At 45.9% G+C, this 20,653-nt stretch overlaps 2 protein-coding genes across 3 annotated transcripts in view; one reads left to right on the top strand and one right to left on the bottom strand.

The window, feature by feature from the left end:
- Nucleotides 1-20,653, top strand: part of LOC111150571 (zinc finger protein 674-like) — an 886,492-nt gene that overhangs the window by 295,074 nt on the left and 570,765 nt on the right. The gene's annotated exons all lie outside the window — the stretch shown is intronic.
- LOC111150589 (regucalcin) lies at nucleotides 1,865-15,405 on the bottom strand. 2 transcript variants are annotated; one of them, XM_022508096.1, is made up of 6 exons: nucleotides 15,228-15,405; nucleotides 13,344-13,526; nucleotides 6,052-6,267; nucleotides 4,016-4,147; nucleotides 3,508-3,662; nucleotides 1,865-2,274 (listed from the first exon to the last, which is right to left on the bottom strand). In XM_022508096.1, the coding sequence occupies exons 1-6, from the start codon at nucleotides 15,388-15,390 to the stop codon at nucleotides 2,224-2,226; spliced, it is 900 nt and encodes a 299-aa protein (XP_022363804.1). In that variant the 5' UTR covers nucleotides 15,391-15,405; the 3' UTR covers nucleotides 1,865-2,223. The 2 variants fall into 2 exon arrangements, with proteins under 2 accessions (XP_022363804.1, XP_022363805.1); XM_022508097.1 differs by lacking the exon at nucleotides 6,052-6,267 and having other exon boundaries at nucleotides 1,877-2,274.

The raw sequence follows: 20,653 nt of genomic DNA, 5'->3' as shown, positions 1-20,653 counted from the left end.
AGACAGCAGCTCAGGAAAGATCTAGAAGAACTGAATACCACCAACAACGAACTGAATCTGACTGACATTTATAAAACACGCCATTCATAAAAGCAGAATGCTGGGACGCCTGGGTGGCTCAGTTGGTTGGACAACTGCCTTCGGCTCAGGTCATGATCCCGGAGTCCTGGGATCGAGTCCCGCATCAGGCTCCCAGCTCCATGGGGAGTCTGCTTCTCCCTCTGACCTTCTCCTCGCTCATGCTCTCTCTCACTGTCTCTCTCTCAAATAAATAAAATCTTTAAAAAAAAATAAAAGCAGAATGCACATTTTTCTCAAATATAAATCTAACAAAATATGTGCAAGACCTATATAATGAGACCTACAAAATGCTGATGAAAAAAGTCTTTGAAGACCTAAATAGTTGGAAAGATGCACTGGATTGGAAGATTCAAAATAGTAAAGATGCCAGTTCTCTTCAAATTGTTCTACAGATTTAAAGCAACTTTGGTTAAAATTGCAGCATGATTTGGGTGCCTGTGGGGCTCAGTCAGTTAAGTGTCTGACTCTTGATTTCTGCTCAGGTCATGATCTCAGGATCGTGAGCTGAAGCCCCATACTGGGCTCTGTGCTGGGTCATGGAGCCTGCTTCAGATTCTCTCCCTCTCCCTCTGCACCCCACCCCTCGGGTTGGCTCATGTGTGCATGCACTGCACACTCTAAAAAAATAATATGATTTTTTAATGTAGATAGAGTTATGCTGACTCTAAAACTTATACGGAAGGCCAGAGGAACTAGAATAGCTAATAAAATTTTTAAAAAGATTTATTTGACTGGCGGAACACAAGTAAGCAGAGTGGCAGGCAGAGGGAGAAGCAGACTTCTGAGCAAGGAGCCTGATGTGGGGCTCAAACCCAGGACCCTGGGATTATGACCTGAGCTGGAGGCAGATGCTTAACCAACTGAGCCACCCAGCCACCCCTAGCCAAGACAGTTTTGGGAAAAGGACAAAATTGGAGAAATCACACTACCCAGTTTTTTTTAAAAAGATTTTATTTATTCATTTGACAGAGAGATCACAAGGAGGCAGAGAGGCAGGCAGAGAGAGAGAGGGAGGAAGCAGGCTCCCTGCTGAGCAGAGAGCCCGATGTGGGGCTCGATCCCAGGACCCTGAGATCATGATCCAAGCCGAAGGCAGAGGCCTTAACCCACTGAGCCACCCAGGCGCCCCTCACACTACCCAGTTTTAAAGCTAATTAATAGTGACAGAAATAAGATCAGTGTTTTCCTGGGGATGAAGGCAGACATACAGAGGGACCAAAGGAAAGGATTACCAAGAGACACAGGGCAAGTCTTGGGGTGGTGGACAGATTATCTTGCTTGTGGTGTTGGTTTCCTTAATGTACATATGTCAAATTTATCAAATTGTACACTTGAAATACGTGTAGGTCAATTATGATTCAATACAGCTATTTTTAAAAAGATTTTATTTGAAAGAGATCGAATGAGCATGAATCAGGGGGAGTGGCAGAGGGAGAGGGACAAGCAGGCTCCCCACTGAGCAGGGAGCCCAATGTAGGGCTTGATCCCAGGACCCTGGGATCATGACCTGAGCTGAAACCAGAGACTTCACTGACTGAGCCACCCAGATGCCCCTCAGTAAAGCTATTTTTTAAAAAGTATTCTAATAAGTGATATATGGCTTCTACATTTATTAGGTGGCAGTTGGAGTCATGGATTTTGCCAGTGTTTAATTCTTATCCTCCAGTAATATTTTAGCTTGCAAAAAATAGCATGTAGGAAGAATAATGTGAAGGTAGGTTAGCACTGCATTATATTTTTTAAGTTTATGATGAAAATAAAAAGGAACATAATCATAGTAAGTCATTACTAAGACATTATTTATTAGTTTTTTGAACCTTCAGGTATAATAAGTATGGAATGCGCAACAGACATGGTCCCCCCATCCCCTTCTAGCAATTTGCAAAGAATCAAGAGGCTGGTTGACATCTGAACAGTTCTCTATATTTCTATAATACCTTTGCAGAAGGCATTTTAGTATGTTACCAAAATGACCTGTAACCCCTTATTAAAATGTTTTATGTTTTAAAAATTGTAAAAAAAAAATTAACCCTATTAATAGTATCATTTCTTTTTAATTTTTTGTAACTAGATTGAAATTTCAGCTCTAGAATTTTCTATGTGTCTTCAAAAGTTCTTCCAGTAGGAAAGAAGGCCTGCCACTCATCCCGCATAGGGATAGGGAGGAATTCCTTTGACCCCCAGGCCAGTTATCTGTTAAAAAAAGAAAAGAGAAAAACTTTGCTAAAAGGTAGTTCACAAGTATTTTTCAAAAGCATTTTTATGATTTATAGTAATATACTTAGCTACCAATTATCCTTATTTTATTTCCTATCTTAAAAAGGAGTTACTTGATTAGGGCAGGTTCAACTCTAAATTATCACACTGATAATTATCCAACTAGCAACCATCTGCCATTAATTTGGATTTTTTAAGCTTTTATTTATTTATTTATCTGACAGAGAGAGAGAGAGAGAGACAGCAAGAGAGAGGGAACACATGCAGGGGGAGTGGGAGAGGGAGAAGCAGGCTTCCCACTGAGCAGGCAGCCCAGTGGGGGGGGTCTGGATCCCAGGACCCTGGGATCATGACCTGAGCCGAAGGCAGATGCTGAACGACTCAGCCACCCAGGCGCCCCAATTAACTTGGATTTACAAGTGAATTTATTTCTACCATCTTCCTATGTCTTTTCTTTTTTCGAAGATTTTATTTGTCGGAGAGCGAGCGAGTGAGCACAAGCAGGGGGAGTGGCAGGGAGAGGGAGAAGCAGGCTTCCTACTCAGCAGGATCGATGTGGGGCTCGATCCTAGGACCCTGGGATCATGACCTGAGCCAAAGGCAGATGCTTAACCGACTGAGCCACTCAGGCGTACTGCAAAGCAGGCTAAACACATTATCTTGGATTTACAGTCTGGGAAATCTAAATAAAATGTTTTTAAAAATCTAGCATGATGAGCTTTATTAAAATATGGGTGGCTTGGTTAAGCATCTGCCTTTGGCTCAGGTCACGATCTCAGGGTCTTGAGATCAAGCCCCGGGTCAGGATTTTCTCTCTCCCCCTCTGCCCTTCCTGCCCAACTTGTATGTGCACATACACACACAAATACGTGCTCTCTCTCTCTCTCTAAAAAATGCTAAATAGAATTATGTTTTAAAAGTATGAAAAAGCACTAATCGGGTCGCCTGGGTGGCTCAGTCAATTGGGTGTCTGCTTTTGGCTCAGGTTATGATCCCTGGGGGGGATCCAGCCCTGCATCAGGCTCCCCGCTCAGTGGGGAGTTTGCTTCTCCTTCTCCCTTTACCCCTCTCACTGCTCATGCTCTCTCTCTCTCTCACTCTCTCGTCGTCTCAAATAAATAAAATAAAAAAAAGAAAAAGCAGTAATCACTCAGTTACATAGCCAAGGATCTCCCACCTCACCCTCAAAATAAAAGAAAGCCAGATCACCTTGAAGATCCCACCAGCTTCAGGCTGCTGCAGAAGACCCTCGGGATCCATTCCGTCCCGGGCACAGGTCACATACATTTCAGAGTAGTCCTTCCCTCCGAAGCAGCACGAGGTTGTTTTAACAACAGGCAACTTCACAGTTTGGAGTCTTTTCCCTAGATCACCAAATATTGTATTGCAAGCCCAGCTCTAGCAAATTTCCAACCTGCACAACCATTCGGGACCCCTTGCAGAAGATCAGCGATATTCAAAAAGCACTGTGGAGGTCATTTAACCAACCCTCCCGGACAATCTGTTTTGGCCAAAAAGACTTACCTCTGCAGGAAAAGAAGTTCTGACTCTAAGTTTGGGGCGCTATCTTGGGCCTTTATTTCCAAAGTTATCCTACTGAGACCTCTGAATGTATCTCTAGATAACGTTATTAGTAATGAAGTTCCTCTAGTCGATAGTGTCTCATTTTTTCTAGACATGGCAGGGATTTTTTTTTTTAATTTTGCTGCAGGCCTACCTGTCTCAGGGTCTAAACGAATCACTCTCCCTCCATTGTAACAGGCCACCCAGAGCTTCCCCTCCGCATCGATACACATCCCATCTGGAATTTGCTCTTCTTTCTCCAGCTTGTAAATACTTCTGCGGTTGGCTAGGGTTAGAAAAACAAACACACACACACACACACACAACAAAACAACAGGCCACTCAACACTGAGCATCAGACCAGGAGCTCTCCAACTGGCTGTAAATCCTCATCACTTTCGCTGATCTGGGGTCTGGCATGCGGGATGGTTCAGAAGAATTCCTAACTCTAAAACCAAAAACGTCCAGGGTGCGTGGGTGGCTCAGTCGCTTCAGCATCTGCCTTTGGATCAGGTCACGATCCCGGGGTTCTGGGATCAAGCCCCGCCTTGGGCTCTCTGCTCCTGCTTCTCCCTCTCCCTCTGTCTGCCACTCCCTGTGCTTGTGCTCTCTCTCTCAGATAAAGAAATAAAATCTTTAAAAAAATAAAAAAAAAATAAAACAAAGATGTCCAGAAACATGAATGGGCACTCCTCAACTAAGAATTTTTTACCACATGGTTTGGGGGTGATTACACTCTCTTTAGTTTGGGTACAGATGTGTTTGTCTAAGCGGGAAAGAAGGAAGTAGAATTCTTTTTTTAAGATTTTATTTATTTATTTGAGAGAGAGAGCGAGAGAGCGAGCACAAGCAGGGGGAGCAGCAGGCAGAGGGAGAGGGCGAAGCAGGCTCCCCACTGAGCAGGGAGCCCGACGCAGGGTTGGATCCCAGGACCCTGGGATCATGACCTGAGCTGAAGGCAGACGCTTAACTACTGAGCCACCCAGGCGCCCCTAGAATTCTTAATAAAATAACAGTAGTTCTTTTTTGAGGTTGAGCTGAACTGAAACCCTGCACACCCCGCTCGGAGACATTTCGGTCTGTGGTTAGACCTTTGCTGTTTTCCTTATAAAAATGCCGACTTTGATTAACTCCAAGATCTAGAAGGCCACTTAATAGTACCATGTGAACAGTTCCTACGCAAAAACTAGTAAGACATGCGCGTTCTGTTTCTGTCGGACCGAATGTTCCAAAATCATCCTATCAAAACATAGTATTAAAGAGCTTATTTCTGAAAGGAGGGGTGTTCTGGAGCCCACTGGCTGGCCCGAAACGGGGGAATCACAGTATACAAATAAACAAACCCAAAAAACTCCATCAAACCCCAGAGGAACTTTACAAAATCCAGGTCATTGTAGTAACTGCATCGAGGTATAGTGAAAAAAAAATGTTAAAACCATGTGTCAGTAAAAATGGGTAAAAACAGTCATAAAAAAGGCACTCTGTATTTCAAAGCAAAACATCTGTACTGAAATAACCTGTCTCTCATTAAATCTACACGCGAGGCTTGTGGTTCCCCCCCCCCCCCCGAAGTAATTTTTATTACTGTGTTTGCTCTGGCGGTTTGGCACCTTTCACGGAACAGTTTCAAGTGCTCCCTCCTAAATTCTTCTCAAGAATTTCCTCCCTCCCAGTTTCCAACTACAGCTCATGTCGAACCCACTGACAGAATTGAACACTCGGCAGTTACTGTTTAAAATCTTCTATTTGGGAAGATTATTAATTCGTCTCTGAGTAGTTCCCTCTGGTTAACTCAAGGACACAGGAGCAATTGCAACCCCCCAACCTTAGCTTTCCGTTCCTTTTTCTCATTCTGCTGTGCATTATCTGCCGATAGGCGCCTCTAGTAGGACAGGATCCATTGCATGGCGAGTCCCTTTTGAGGGACGGTGGCAAGAAGCATGGGAAGGATCTATCCCTATTTTGCCAGTGGTGGCCAGAGTCAGGTGTGCCGAGGGCGCTGGTTTGATTGGCAGCCTAGTCGAGTCTGGACAATTATGACTCTATTGGAATTATCACATCCGCCACCTCCTTCATTTGACAAGTAAGGGCCTTTCCATGCGAGTCGAGGAGGAAGAGGCAGCTTCCCAGCTAACCACATATGAAAAAAAATCCCAGCAGTAATAAGAAGAATAACGAAAAAGTACGTACAGATCTTTCCTGTCTGTAGGTCATAGTCAAAGGCATCCACCGAGTAGGACAGGCTGTCGATGTAATAGAAGATTTTGTGGTCCAGGGACCAATCCAAACCATTGGAGATGTCCACCTGGTCAAAATACTTTTCCACGTGGTGGTCAGGAAAGAGGGAGTACAGGGACCCCTGGTGCCGCTCCAGAACCGCGGGGGCTATCTCCTCAGCCATGGTGCCTACAATACCCCAAAAGCACTGAGTTTAGCTGCACAGCACCTTGTCCCATGCCCTATAGCACCTTTTATGACCAGGGTTCCTTTCCCATCATGAAGTCAAGGAAACTAGGGACAATTGGGTGGCTCAGTTGGTTAAGCATCTGCCTTTGGCTCAGGTCATGATCCTAGTATCCTGGTCACATCGCCTCCCTGCTCAGCAGGGAGCCCGTTTCTCCCTCTGCCCCTCCCCCCTGCTTGTTCTCTCTCCCTCTCATTCTCTCTCTCTGTCAAAATAAATACATAAAATATTTAAAAAAAATAAAAACTACTCTATTCAAGGAAACTATTCTGCAATCCCAATCTGGGTCCTATATATATATATACATATACATATATATATATATATATATATATATATATATATATAAAGACAACTGCCTTGCTTATGATGCCAATGAAAATTACACCAACAGGTCTGGTTCCGGATAAGGAGTCCATTTCCACCAACCCCACTTTCTCCCACTGAGCGCAACTGTACAAACTGGACAAAACACCCAGTGGGCTATTTGAGAAACTCCGACAAGTAAAAATATCGGGCAGCTCAGGGAAGACCAGCGGAATTTGCAGTGCCGCCTAACTGGTGGCGAGTTCTCCATTTTATCCTCCAGTATGTCCCAGCTTGACCTCAATGCAACCTCCAACTTGGAAGCGAGCACCGTGGTGAAGACAGAGAGCCAAGAGAAACCCTCTCGATCTGGCTCAAGGAGCAAATGAGGAAACTTCTGAGGCTCGGAGAGTGGAAGAAATGCCCTGGTTCTTTTCCACTCCTTTCTCCAGTCCGCACGCTCTGCAGCAAGGGTAGTGATGGCAGAGTGGCGGGTACAAGGAAAGTGCAGGAATCAAGACTCAGGGGAAGGGGATATTGCTCTCCTACTGGAGCTCCAAAAGGGCAGAACCAAACACTGCTGCTTTTATGCTCTCTCTCTCTCTCTGTCCTGCTGCTACTTGGTTCTGGAGAGAGCACTGTCCTAGAGATGGGTGGGTTCCGGCTGGAGGAATGACAAGGACAGCTCCAGGAAAATAGAAAGTACCTAGAGACAGTCAAGAGGGACGTTGTTCAGGAATGCAATTCCATAAGGTTGTTTATGATCTCCTGGGCTCATCTTTTACTCGTATGCGCAGGACTCTGGTTTTAATTAGCATACCAAAGACTGAGAATGCAGCTGTGGTTGGAACTCCTAAGTCTCAGGGCGGCCACTGAGTGGCCCACATGGGGGCCAGATCTTAATGGCAGCTCAGAGAGAGCAGGCTAGAACTTTTCTGGTAAACCTTCTGAACCTGAGCATATACAGATCGCTCATGAGGACAAATGTATCAACATTCTCCACAGGATTTAAAGACCCAGGGTCTCAAAATAATAGTCACAAAGTCACAAATACTATCCAATATGACTTGGCAATGCAAAGAAGTCAAAACACAATAAAGGGCCAAATAAAAATTTTAGAACTGAAAAAGAAAATAACCGAAATAGAAAAACCACCTGGATGGATTTTGCTAGCAGGCTAGAGATGACAAAGGAGAAGAGTTAGTGTAGTGGATGACAGGTCAATAGAGATTATCCAGGGGCGCTTGGCTGGCTCAGTGAGTAGAGCACGTGATTCTTGATCTTGCGGTTGTGAGTTTGAGCCCCATGTTGGGCCTAGAGATTACTTTAAAAAAACCTAAAATCTTAAAATATATAAAAAAGGAAATGATCCAATGTGGACAACATTGCAGAAAACTATGGATTCAAGCCGAGCAAGCCCCAAACAGGAGATAATCCCAAAGAAATCTCCACCCAGACACATCAAAATCAAAATTCTGAAACCAAAGTCAAATAGAAATCCCTAAGAAAGAAAGAAAAATGACATATGACATATAGAAGAATAATGGTTTCAGTAACTGTTGATATTTTACGAGGAGCCACGGAGGTCAGAAGGAAGTGATGCGTTTTTTCTTTTTCTTAAGTAGGTTCCTTGCCGAGCGCAGGGCCCAGCAGGGGGCTTCGAACTCATGACCCTGAGATCAAGACCTGAGCTGAGATCAAGAGTCAAGACACGTAATGGACTGAGCCACCCAGACACCCTGGAAGGCACACATTTTTCATTTGCCGAAAGAGGAAAAAAACAACTGTCAGACTAGTATTCTATATTCAGTGAAAATATCTTTCAAGAATGAAGGTGAAATAAAGATATTCTCATATGAAGTAAAACTGGGAGAATTCACAGCCAGCAGACCTGCTCTAACAGAATTGCTAAAGGGAAGGGAAATGATACCAAAAGGAAGCTTGGAACACTGGAATAAAGGAAGAACAACAGAAACAGTAAATATAATAGGGTGTTCTTCTCCTTTAAGTTCTTGAAAATATTTCTTTTCTTTTGTTGAAGATTCCATTTTTTTAAGATTTTTTATTTTTAAGTAATCTCTATACCCAACGTGGGGCTTGAACTCACAACCCCAAGATCAAGAGTTGCACACTCCACCAACTGAGCCAGCCAGGCGCCCCAGTTCTTTAAAATATTTCTGATGGTTAAAAGCAAAAATTACATTTTCTCAGGGGATTTATATGTGTGTCTATAAAGGGAACTATAGCATAAAGAAGTGTTCATCAAAGTGGTAAAACTTGGTTCTAGACAGACTACAAAAAGTTAACTGTGTATTTTGCAATCCCTTCAGAAACCCTTAAAAAACTACATAGAGAGATACAGCGAAAGATCACCACGAGTAAATTAAAATCGAATTCTAAAAGAAGGTTCACTCAACCCAAAAGGAGGCAGGAAAGGGGAAACGGGAGGAACAAAAAATAGAAAACAAATAACAAAATGGTAGATCTAAGTCAAAGCATATTAATAATTACACTAAATACACTAAATGTAAAGAACCTAAATACATTAATTAAGTTATTGTTAAGACGAATTTTTTAAAAGCCCAGCTATTTGCTGGTTATAAGAAACTCATTTCAGATATAGGGATATAGATCGTATAAAAGTGAAAGGATGGGAAAAGCTATACCATGCAAATATTGATTAAAATATTAGCTGGAGGGGCTATGTTAACATCAGACAAAATATACTTAGAGCGAAGACAATTATCAGGGATACATAGAGGTCCTACATATCACGAAAATGGTCAATTCACCAAGGAGACATAGCAATCCTAAATTCGTACGTGCTTACCAACAGAGCTTCGAAATACACAAAGCCAAAATCAGAACTGAAAAGAGAAATAGACAAGTCCATAATTACAGCTGGAGATGTCAGTATCCTTCTCTCAGTAACAGATACAAGTATATAGAAAAATCAGCAAAGAAACAAAACTGAACAGCCTCAACCAATCTAAGTGACATTTACCAAACACTCCACTCAACAGCGGCAGAGCACACGTTCTTCTCAAGTGCACCATAGGATAGTCCCTTAGACTTGAGTGTGATCTTGGGGGACAGAGCAGAGTTTGACTGTAATGAAGAAATTGGGAAGCTCATCTAGTATACCAAGTTCCATTTGAAATAAGAATGAGTTAAAAGAAAATGGACAGAAGTTGGGAAGCTTGAATAGCAAGCAGGACAGGGTAAATCCTCCCTCCCAGGGGAGAAGGATTTCACGCAGCAGTTTCCTGCTATAGGGAAATTGGGTTTGTTTTACTAATATTCCGTGCCCCCCCCCACCCCGTCTGCCTCACAGAAAGAGATGCCTAGAACATGCATGTGAATTCCGCACTCTTGGAAAGGGTTCTACCTCAGTGGGAAAGAACATGCCGGAGCCCTGGCTTGTATGTCACTATCTAGTAGTGGACACAGTAGTGGATGTGGTGACACCTTCAGGATTCTTCTTCTTCTTAAAAAAGATTTTATTTATTTGACAGAGAAGAGAGACAGCAAGAGAGGATACACAAGCAGGGGGAGTGGGAGAGGGAGAAGCAGGCTCCCTGCTGAGCAGAGAGCCTGGCATGGGACTCGATCTCAGGATCCCGGGATCATGACCTGAGCCAAAGGCAGATGCTTAACCACTGAGCCACCCAGGCGCCTCACCTTCAGGATTTGACCCACCACCTCAAGACTCCATCACTCCATCAAATGACCCTACCCTTTTCTGGTCCAGGGACACCTCCTAGCACTTGCTGAAAGCTAGGAACTCTCTAGAAAAAGGTTCTCAGGTGCTTCTGGCAGATGCTCGTGACCAGTCTGCACACCCACAATTTTCCCTACAATTTTAAGGGGTCCCCTCAGGGCACAAGTTAAGAACTGGGGACTCCAGGCTAAGCACTCAGGCTTCTGAGGACACCTTTATCTTGTCTCACAAAGTGCCACAGAACTGTCAACTACAGCCATGAGGGAGAGAGAAAATCAATTTCAACAGCAGGTGGGATATCCGATCATATTTCCTTATCTTGCAGAAATTAGTTGCAGAAGGGCTTCCAACAGATTCTCATCTTGAATCTTTCAACCTGTCCTGAACTAGATCTGTGGTTGTGTCAAGCCCGGGAAGACGGGAAGCAAGTCATAGCCGGTTGCTCAGACCTTGTGTACCTTCCATGCAGAAAGCGGACGGAGCCACTGCAGCAAGGTTTGAGGGGATGGGGTGGGGAGGTGGACATAGCAGGGATTGGAATCAATTCTGGCTAACTTGTTATGAGGGGAAGTAAATGAAAACATACGTGAAATGCATTATTTAATTGGAAACTAGAGTTAACCCTTACAGAAAGCTGGACGTAAGCCATTCTCCAACCATCACCGTCAGCATTGGTTCAAGCAAGAATCATCAACAAATGTAAAACCCAAAGGAGACGTTTTGATAGGGACCCGGACATTTGGTCAGTCTTAAAGTATCTCCCCCCGTGTTGTGGGGAGCCTCCAAGATGGCCGCAAATGATCCCTGCCTCCCAGTGTTCACACCCTTTGGATACAGTCCCTTCTACCACCGTGTGACCAACAGCACATGACAGAAGCGACATTCTGTCATTTCTGAGATTGGTTATAGTTAAGACTGTAGCCTCTGTCTTGGGTGTCCTCATTCTCTCTCTCTCTCATCACTTGACCTGGGGGAAGCCATGTTCTGAGCAGCCCCACAGAGAGGCCCAGGTGGTAAGACTTCCGGAAGCCTCCTGCCGGCCCCATGTGAGTGAGCTTGGATGTGAATCCTCCAGGCCGCTTCAGAGACACCAGCCCCTTTCTGAGGCTACAACCTCCGCCAAGATCTTGACTGCAACTTCATGATACAGCCTTGAACTAGAACAATCTGGCTAAGCCCCACCCAGATTCTTAACCTTCAGTAACGATGTTTGTAATTTTAACAAACACTTTAAAAATGTTTGTTATTTTAAGCCACTGAATTTCAGGGTAATTTGTTACACAGCAATAGGTAACTAATAAACCCCACGACATGTTCATAAATTGCAATTAAAAATAGTTAACTATGGGGGTGCCTGGGTGGCTCAGTCGGTTAAGTCTTTGACTCTTGCTTTCACCTCAGGTCGTGATCTCAGGGTCCTACGATCAAGCCCTGCCTGGGGCTTGCGCTCAGGGCGGACCTCCTCTGCCCCTCTGCTCCCCCCACCCTCTATCTAAAATAAATAAATAAAATCTTTGGAAAAAATAGTAACGATGCAGTAGAGAAAGTGGAGACGACCTTAACTAGGTGATCCAAACTAACAGCACCCATGAGGGAAATGGTGTCCAGGCACGACACCTGGAGAAAGACAGCGTGTCACCTCCACAACATTCTAGCGACAAATGTACAGCATCCATCTAATCACAAGGAAACATCAGACAGACAAACACAAAAAGAAGAGGAACATGAGGGATGTTCTATTAAAAAAAGGGGGGAGTTGTGTGGGACTGTATTCTTCAAACACAGCAGTGTCATAAAAAAAACAAGAAAGTCTATGCTCTGTCCCAGACGAAAGAGGTTTAAAGAGACATGTCAACTAAATGGCAATACGTAATCCTAGAATGGTCCCGCACTGGAGTGGGGAGAATGCTGTAAAGGACAGTATTTGGTTCATGGACAAAACTGGAGTACAGATAGGACATCAGTTAAAACCGTAATAATGCTGAACTTCTTTAAGTTGGTAACTGTACTGTGGTCATTTTTCTTGGGAAGAACAGGTCTTTTTTCTTGGAAAATTCCCATAGAAGTATCTTTCAGGGTTAAGACATGTGATATATGCAACTTACTTCCAAATGATTCTAGAGAAAAGCATGTTTATATACAGAGAGAGCACACAAATAGGACAAAACATTGACGATAGGTGGATCTAGGTAAAGGGCAGATGGGTGTTGTTCATACTATTTTTACTTTTCTTTCCCTGTAAATTTGACATTATTTCCAATTTAAAAATCGCCAGCAACCACGAAACCTCTATTTGAAAGCTCATTTAGGGGCTCCTGGGAAGCTTAGTGGGTTAAGCATCTGCCTTCAGCTCAGGTCATGATCCCAGGGTCCTGGGATCGAGCCCCGCATGGGGCTCTCTGCTCAATGGGGAGCCTGCTTCTCCCTCTCCCTCTGCCTGCTGCTCCCCCTACCTGTGCTGTGTCAAATAAATAAATAGAATCTTTTAAAAAAAGAAAATTTAAAAAGTCTTTAAAGTAACAAAAATTTAAAAATTTAAGAAAATAAAGCTCATTTAAACTACAAAAGTACCATGCACATTTTGGTCTCTGCCAGAGATGGAAACTTTTGAAAGGGATATTCTGAAATTTTTCTCATGGGATTAAAACATTTTTACATTATTTTAAATGTGATTCATTACCTTTAAGCAATGAAATTTTAATAGACTTTATTTATTTCTTTAGTTTTTACATTTCCGTTAAGGAAACGCTACCCCCAGTGTGGGACTTGAACTCACCAACCCAAGATCGTAAGTCACATGCTCTGCTGACTGAGCCAGCCAGGTGCCCCTTGGGATTTTTGTTTTGTTTTGTGAAAAGCTACTCAAGTAATAATAAAGGAAGAACCCAAGACGCATTATGAGTAACATTTTCCCAGGACAACTGCGAGACTTAGCTCAAGTCCGGCTTTTCCCCCCAAGCTCGGTCCATAGGGGCTGGAAATCAACCACACCTGCGAAGTATCTCCCAGCAGGATCCACCTTCCCATCGTTGAACCTATTGTTCCTCTTGTCTTCATCTACTGAGGCCAGGGCAACTGCTGAGTGATCTTCCCAGTTCAAAGCACAGAACTTTGTCCCAACAGTGGCCACATAGCCTCCTCCCTGGCGAAGGGCCACGGAGCTGACGGGGGCATCTGCAGAAGCAAAAGCAGCAGTCAGAGGGCGGGAAGGGGGCCAGTGGCCGCGCAGCACCCCACGGGCACCCCGCCACCTGGCATCTTGCTTGGAGCAGATTCCAGCTCTTTTGACAATGCGAGTGCCCTCTCCCTTCTGTGGAAAGCCGAAGGCTCCAGAACCAAGTGTATTTGTTGATTAGTATACTTGGGCAGCAGAGACAGAAACGTGAATGAAACCCAACTCTTCTGGAAGCTTCCAGCCACCATACACTGGGGCAGGCGCCACATCAAATTCAAAGGTTGGGGTGGGGGTGGGGGTCCTTGACTGGGGTTGGGGGGACAGGAGCTCCCAGGGTAGCTATCATGGACCAAGGGATGCTTGATTCACCTGTTCTCCAGGAAATTCAGAGACACAAACCAGGCTTAGTTCCGCCAACTAGGTTTCCTGACATCTCTCCCTCCCTCTCATTCAGGACTTGTCTTTTTTAAGGGGCCCCATCTTATGTATTAAACTGAAAGTTGTGGGATGCCTGGGTGGCTCAGTTGGTTAAGTGTCTGCCTTCGGCTCAGGTCATGATCCCAGGATTCTGGCACCGAGTCCTACATCAGGCTCTCTGCTCAGCAGAGAGCCTGCTTCTCCCCCAACCCTGACAAATAAATAAATAAATAAATAAATAAATAAAATCTTTCAAAATTAATTTATTTTGAAAACATTTTTTTAAAAAGATTTTATTTATTTATTTAAGAGCGAGCGAGTGGAGGAGGATGAGCAGAGGGAGACTCCCAGGTGAGTGACAAGCCCAGCCTGGGGCTCAATCCCAGGGCTCTGAGATCCTGACCTGAGCAGGTAGCTTAACAGACTGAGCCACCCAGGCACCCCTTGGAAACATTTTCCCCCTCCCCCCTCCTGCCCCGCCCCCCCGCCCCTGGGGCTCTGAACCCCTCTGGTCCTAGTCACTTTGCCTCTAATCACACTCACATCCCTGGGTGAATTAAAAAGTTGTTCCCTCTTATTTAAAAAAAAAAAAAGTTTGAGGTCACCAGCTCTGGAATGAGACTGTCCCAAAGTCACAGGATTTCCTGGTATCTCTTCCCATTAACACGAAACAAGAAGCTTCCTTATCTCTAATCAAGCTCCTACGCTTGGGCCATAGGAGAAACCCTTCCTCTGGGAATCACGTGGCCCTGAACAGAATCACGGTCAAATGCCCTTGGAATTTGTCCTGAATCTCATTTTGTACAGTGAACAGATAGTCCTGCTAGATGCTTTCCAAGTCTGAAAGCTCTTCTTTTTACATTCAAAGAAGGGCTCTGCCTGCTCTTTTTTTCTTTTCTTTTGCCCTTTAAGATCTTGGCCCAACCCAAGGCGGACAGCCTTTGCTGGGGTCCCCAACATTTAAAGCCTAGATCTGAAGATGTTAAGGAAAGAGCCTACCGTGCCTGTGCTTCGTCAGCAGCACCAAATGGGGACTCTTGCCCCCCACCCACAGCCGAAGAGGAAAGTACTGACCACCCAAAATTTATTCCTGGGTCCAAGTGGGAGGACACAGAGTGTGTCTAGAGACAGCATGGCATTCCAGAAGTTTTAAAGCACATCCAGTGGCTTCAATAAGAAGTTCCCTGGGGAATGACACATCAGGTGACCGCGTGTCCCCAGGGAAATGATGGCTGTCTGGGCAAAGCAGGGTGGGGTTTTGGGGGGGGGGGCTTTTTCCTTACCCAGGGTCACTTGCTGCATGCGCTTGCTGAGCGAATCCCACCGGCAAACCTTCTTTGCAGGAATATCTACAAAGAGCAGCGAACTGGACGCCTCCTCCCACACCGGAGACTCCCCACACCGGCAATTCTCCCGCAAAACGCACTCGATCTTAATGGAAGACATCGTCAACAGGGAGCTGTCTGGAAGTAGCAAGAGAGGACAGAAAATGTAATCTCGTGGAGCAAATTCAGCAAAACACAACTGGCTTAAGGCCCTGGGAAGATCCCAATACAGACCGAGTTTTTCTCAGAACTGGAAAAACACGTTCTCTCAATCAGGACAAAATAGGCACGGTGGCAGAAAGAGACTTGTAGGACAGTGAAGAGCGAGCTGATAGTCCATAATGTGAAATATCTTCTGATCCACTTACCCAGGCGTATTTTCAAGCTATCTTTTAAAAAGAGAGGAAAAATCCCACAACACCCCAGCATCCATACCTTGATTGCCGGTGACCCTCAGAGAGCTCGCTGCTCGCGGGAGGGAAGGCCGCCCTTTATGCCTGTGCCCTAGCCCCCGAAGGTGCAGGTGCCTGTGGGGGTGGGCGGGCAGTTCCCTCATTGGTGGCCCCTCCCCGCCTGCAGGTCACCAGCTCCCGCTGCCCTCCCCCATCCCCTGAGGGTGCCGATTCCCTCCCCCTCAGCCCGCTCAAAAGCCAGAACTTTCCTACTCTGAATTTTTCTAAAGTGCCTTTCTAGAAATATGGTCATCAGGGATATACACTAAATTAGACCTAACACCCATTTGTCAGCTTGGCACAATGGAAGGGCTGGAGAAGAGGACCCGGTCTGGGTGCCACTGGAGGTACTGACGGCCCCTTGGCTAGTTCTTGCCGCCCAGGGCAGGCACCTTGCCAGTTTGGCAAGGAGACTTGAACTCCACAGGCAGGAACATTCTATGCTGGGAGTTTAGGCCAGAGTGTGACCAGCGAGCAGGGAGAAGAGAAAGAAAAATGATCAGAGAAGGAAAAAACAAAACAAAACAAAACAAAACATTACCTAAGAAACCCCGTGGGAGAGGAAAACGAGGCAACTTTTCAGGGTCTCCTCTCTTTCCCAAACTCTGCCCAGATGCTGCCCCAAATCGTCGGCCTCATCACCCTTCTCCCTTTCTCCTTGGGAGTGGGTGGGCTCACCCACGGATGGGCGAATTCATGACGGGGGGGCGGGGAGGGGGAGGAAAATAATCTCTGGTTTTATATTCCTTTCGAGAAATTAATTTTTTTTTTTTTTTTTTTTTTTTAAGAAACACAACTCAAATCTTAAATCGCGATGCCAGGATTTGGAAGCCTCGCTGGCTGTTAACAATTTGGCACAGGCTCCAAAGGCCTTCATGTTATCGATCTGCGATAAGGCACAGGATCAGATGAGAAGCGGGACTTATCCCAATAGCGACTTTTAACCCGAGCCAGGGGCCCGCCCTGCAGTCGTCCCTCCCTGCTGCGGCTTCAGAGCCCGGCGGCAGGGCAGCGGGGCGCCGGCACACGGCGGCAGGTGCCCGCGCAGCACCCGCGGTACCTGTGCGGCGGGGTGGCCTCGGCACAGTTGGGTGGCCCCGCTGCAGCCTCGGGCGACTGCGAGGCCCCGGGAAGCTGAAGGTTGAGCCCGCCTCGTTCCTGGCCCGGCCGAGTTGAGCGCGAGCGGGGCCCGGGTCCTCGGGTGGGCAAGGCGGGTAGGGGGCGAGCGGTGTCCTTCCAGCCCGCCCCAGCGACTTTCGATCGTCTGTAGCCAGACCTTTCCTCTCTGGAGAGCGGGCGGAGAGGCCGGTCGGTCCCCGGCACTCACCGGGCGGGTGACTTCCAGGAGGCGCAAAGGTCAGGCAGCGGAGCGGAAGGGCTGGGCAGGGGACGAGGCCGCTGGGCAGGTGGGTGGCAGCGGCCTGGAGCGGCGGGCTGGGGACTGCAACCCCCAACGCTGTCCCTCTCCTCCGTGGCTCCCGGAAGAATCCTACAAAGCCTCCCGGGACAGGGGGGCGGGGAAGAGGCTTGGAGCCCGGTGAATCTAAGCCTTGGAGTTTGGACGGAGCGCTAAAGTTTATCTCTTACTTAAACAAGAAAAAAATTGTTAAAATGCCTAACAGAGATTGGGGTCGAGGGTCCGGTTAAACACAAGCAGGTCAAAAAGTAAAGAACAAAGCGGTTAAATAAATCCACCCTTTTCCTAGCGGGAGAAAGAAAGACTGCTGGCTGGAGGCCAGCTTTTGTAAAGCGTTTTTTTGTTTGTTTCTTTTTTTGTTGCGTGTGTGTGTGTGTGTGTGTGTGTGTGTGTGTGTGTGTGTTTTGTTTGTTTGTTTGTTTGCTTGCTTGTTTTTGGTGGGGGAAGAGGAAAGGTTTTATTTGATTGGGTTTAAAAAATCAAATGGAATAAATGATCCTAAGCTTTCTTTGAAAGTGGACCTCACCATCCAAATTTAAAACATTTCAAAAAATGAAGGGAGGGAGGTAAACAGGAAGGCGTTTGCTGCTGGGGGTTGGGAGCCGGGGGGTAACCACGAAGGGGTTCAGGCAATTTTCTGGGGGTGATGGAGGCTATCTGGATGGACACCTGAGTTGCACAAAAGTATGTACTGTCCAAAGTCATCTGGTGGGACACTTGAGATTTGTGCATTTTTTTTGTATGCGTTGAATCCAAGGTCAGTGCTACCTCATCATCATTACCATTTTAATTTTTTACATAGGCTCTATGCCCAGCGTGGGTCTCAGACTCATGACCCTGAGATCAAGAGTTGCCCGCGTTATCGACTGAGTCAGCCAGGGCCCTCGTGCTATCTCATTATTGATCTCTCTCTATGGAGCACGCATTCCTGGCCTTCTGCACAATCCTGAAACCTACACTCAAATCACAATCACTGGCATTCCAGCTCCCTGAAATTCACTAAGGAGGAGGGGCCGCAGATTAAATGCTTCAAAGGCAGGAGGTTCTAAAGCAGGCGGGAGATGTTTGGAGCAATCTCAGCTCAAAGTTTCAGCTTAGTTAACTTAGGGTAACGGGCACTCATGGCCTCAGTCATTTTGCTTTCACCCTGGGAGATGTTTAAGACAACTGCTCTCCCATGGCCCCATTTACAGATGGGAAAACATGAGCCTGCAAAGTGAGGAGACTCCCAAAGTCGCTGGTCAAGCTGGGAGAAATCTGGCAAATAGACCAAACTTTCAGTAGAGAAGTAAGAGCTTGGGGGGCTCCTGGGTGGTGCACTTGGCTGAGTTTTGACTCTTGGTTTCAGCTCAGGTCATGATATCTGCGTCCTGGGATTGAGCCTCTTGGCAGGTTCCCCACTCAGTGTGGAGTCTGCTTCTCCCTCTTCTCTGCCCCTCCCAGACCCCACTTGCGCTTTCTCTCTCTCTCTCTTTAAAATAAAATAAAACAAAATAAAGAAATCAGAACTTGAAGGACACTTTCTTGGGTGGGGCAAAGAGCGGGACTGCGATCTCTGGAGGCTTCTCTGGGGTTCTGTTGGGTCCTCTTCCCATCGCGTGGCTTCTTTTGCCTCCTTAATGCTGACAACCCCCCAAACTGTATCTTGTCCCAGGCCTCTCCCCCAAACTATAGCCCTGTATTTCAGATGCTCTAGTCAACCACACCACCGAGCTGTCCCAGAGAGATCACTTTATTCTCCACAAACCTGGAGAGCGAGACCATGGTCCCACCAAAAGACTGCATAAGAAGTCCCCATTGCTTGCCCAGATTGTTGTCAGCTCCCTGGAGGGCTTGTCTCCCCCCCTTTGGATCTGCTGCCAAAATGCCCCCCTACATGGTGAGTCCCACAGGGCAGGGATGCCTCTCATTCCCTCACTCATGGTGCTGACACATAGAGGCTATTCAACGACATGCTCTTTTTCTTTTCTTTTCTTTTTTTTGGGTGGCTCAGTCGTTGGGCGTCTGCCTTTGTCTCAGGTCATGATCCCAGGGTCCTGGGATTGAGCCCCTCATCAGGCGCCCTCTTCAGCGGAAAGCCTGCTTCTCCCTCTCACACTCCCCTTGCTTGTGTTCCCTCCCTCGATATCTCTGTGTGTGAAATGGGTTAATAAAATCTTTTTAAAAAATCCTATAAAGGATTCCTGATTACCCTTTACCTAGATTCCTCCAATGTTAACAGTCTAGTGTTGCTCTGTCTCTCTCACTTACATAGAAATGGAAATATATTTTTTCCTTGATTTTTATTTGCTTCTTTCTTTCTTTCTTTCTTTTTAAAGTAATTGCTACACCCGGCATGGGGCTCAAACTCACAGCCCTGACATCAAGACATCAAGCTTCACACGCCCTACCAGCTGAGCCAGCCAGGCACTCCAATATATTTATTTTTCTTGAATGGTTTGAGAGTAAGGTGCAGATGTGATGCTCTGTTACATCTGAAGACTTTGGTATGCGTGTCCTGGAAAAAAAAAAAAAAAAGGACATTCTCTTCTATAACCACAGCACAATTATCAAGATCGGCGGGTTAACACGGATACAATATTACCTAGCTGAATTTCATTGATCGTCCCACGGATGTCCCTTCTAACAAAAGGAAAAAAAAAGGATTCCGTTCCTGAATCCAGTCCAGGGTAAAGCTTTGTGGTTAGCTGTGCTTATTCTCCTTTTAATCTGGAACAGCTCCTCAGCGTTTGTGCCGTGACATTGACATTTTGGGAGTTCAAAATGTAGAATGCTCCTTCATTTGGGATTACTTGTTTTTTTCCTCATGGTTAATTCCGGTTATGCCTTTTTGGCAATACTGCAAAAGTGAAGCTGTATCCTCTGTAGCATCTGGAGGAAAATGATGTCAATTTCTTCAATGTGGTCACAGTATGTGCTTATTGAATCTTGATAAAATATAACTTAATCATACCCAAGAGCCTATAAATCCCCTCGGACTTGCTAGTAGTACTTTCTTGACTTCAGTGATGGTCTAGCCATGTCCTCTTTCTGCTTCTTGTGTCTGAACTTGCTACTCCTTCTGCCTGGAACACTTTATTCCTCCCACTAACCCAATCCCTACCTCTGCACTGGGCTCACTCCTACTGAAGCCCAGTATCCTGTCCACCAGAAAGCCTTCACTGATCCCTCTAGCTCTCACCTGTCACCCTAACAGCGTCCTGTCTTTATGTTTTATTACGATATTCACCACATTGGCTGAGAACTGTTGGTCTGTCTGTCTCTCCTGCTACATCGTGAACTCTCAGGTTAAGTCTTGGATCTTTTCTTATGATATAAACCCCTTCGTCCAAAGATCAGTCCAACAAATCTGGGTTTGTGGATTCCTCGCAAGAAGGGAGAACTCCCACCATGGGGGAATCGTGGGATGTCTTGGTTAGAAGGTGTTAGAAAGAAACTCTTACAGGACTGGGCTTTGTAGTAGGTGACTCTGGGGTGAGTGCAAGCATTGGAGGCTGTCAGGAAGTGGGGGCAGT

The sequence above is a fragment of the Enhydra lutris genome, unplaced genomic scaffold (genome assembly GCF_002288905.1).
Source record: "Enhydra lutris kenyoni isolate GAN:26980312 unplaced genomic scaffold, ASM228890v2 scaffoldscaffold23, whole genome shotgun sequence".
Classification (NCBI taxonomy): domain Eukaryota; kingdom Metazoa; phylum Chordata; class Mammalia; order Carnivora; family Mustelidae; genus Enhydra; species Enhydra lutris.
This window is presented reverse-complemented; position numbering and strand designations above follow the sequence as displayed.

Bases quoted from the DNA above. Each gene is read 5' to 3' on its own strand.
- LOC111150589 (XM_022508096.1), bottom strand. From the start codon at position 15,390: ATGTCTTCCATTAAGATCGAGTGCGTTTTGCGGGAGAATTGCCGGTGT. The intron at 4,148-6,051 runs GTACGTACTTTT...TTCTAACCCTAG, and splicing joins CCTACAGACAGGAAAGATCT to CCAACCGCAGAAGTATTTAC. The intron at 2,275-3,507 runs GTGATCTGGCTT...TTTTTTTAACAG, and splicing joins AAGCTGGTGGGATCTTCAAG to ATAACTGGCCTGGGGGTCAA.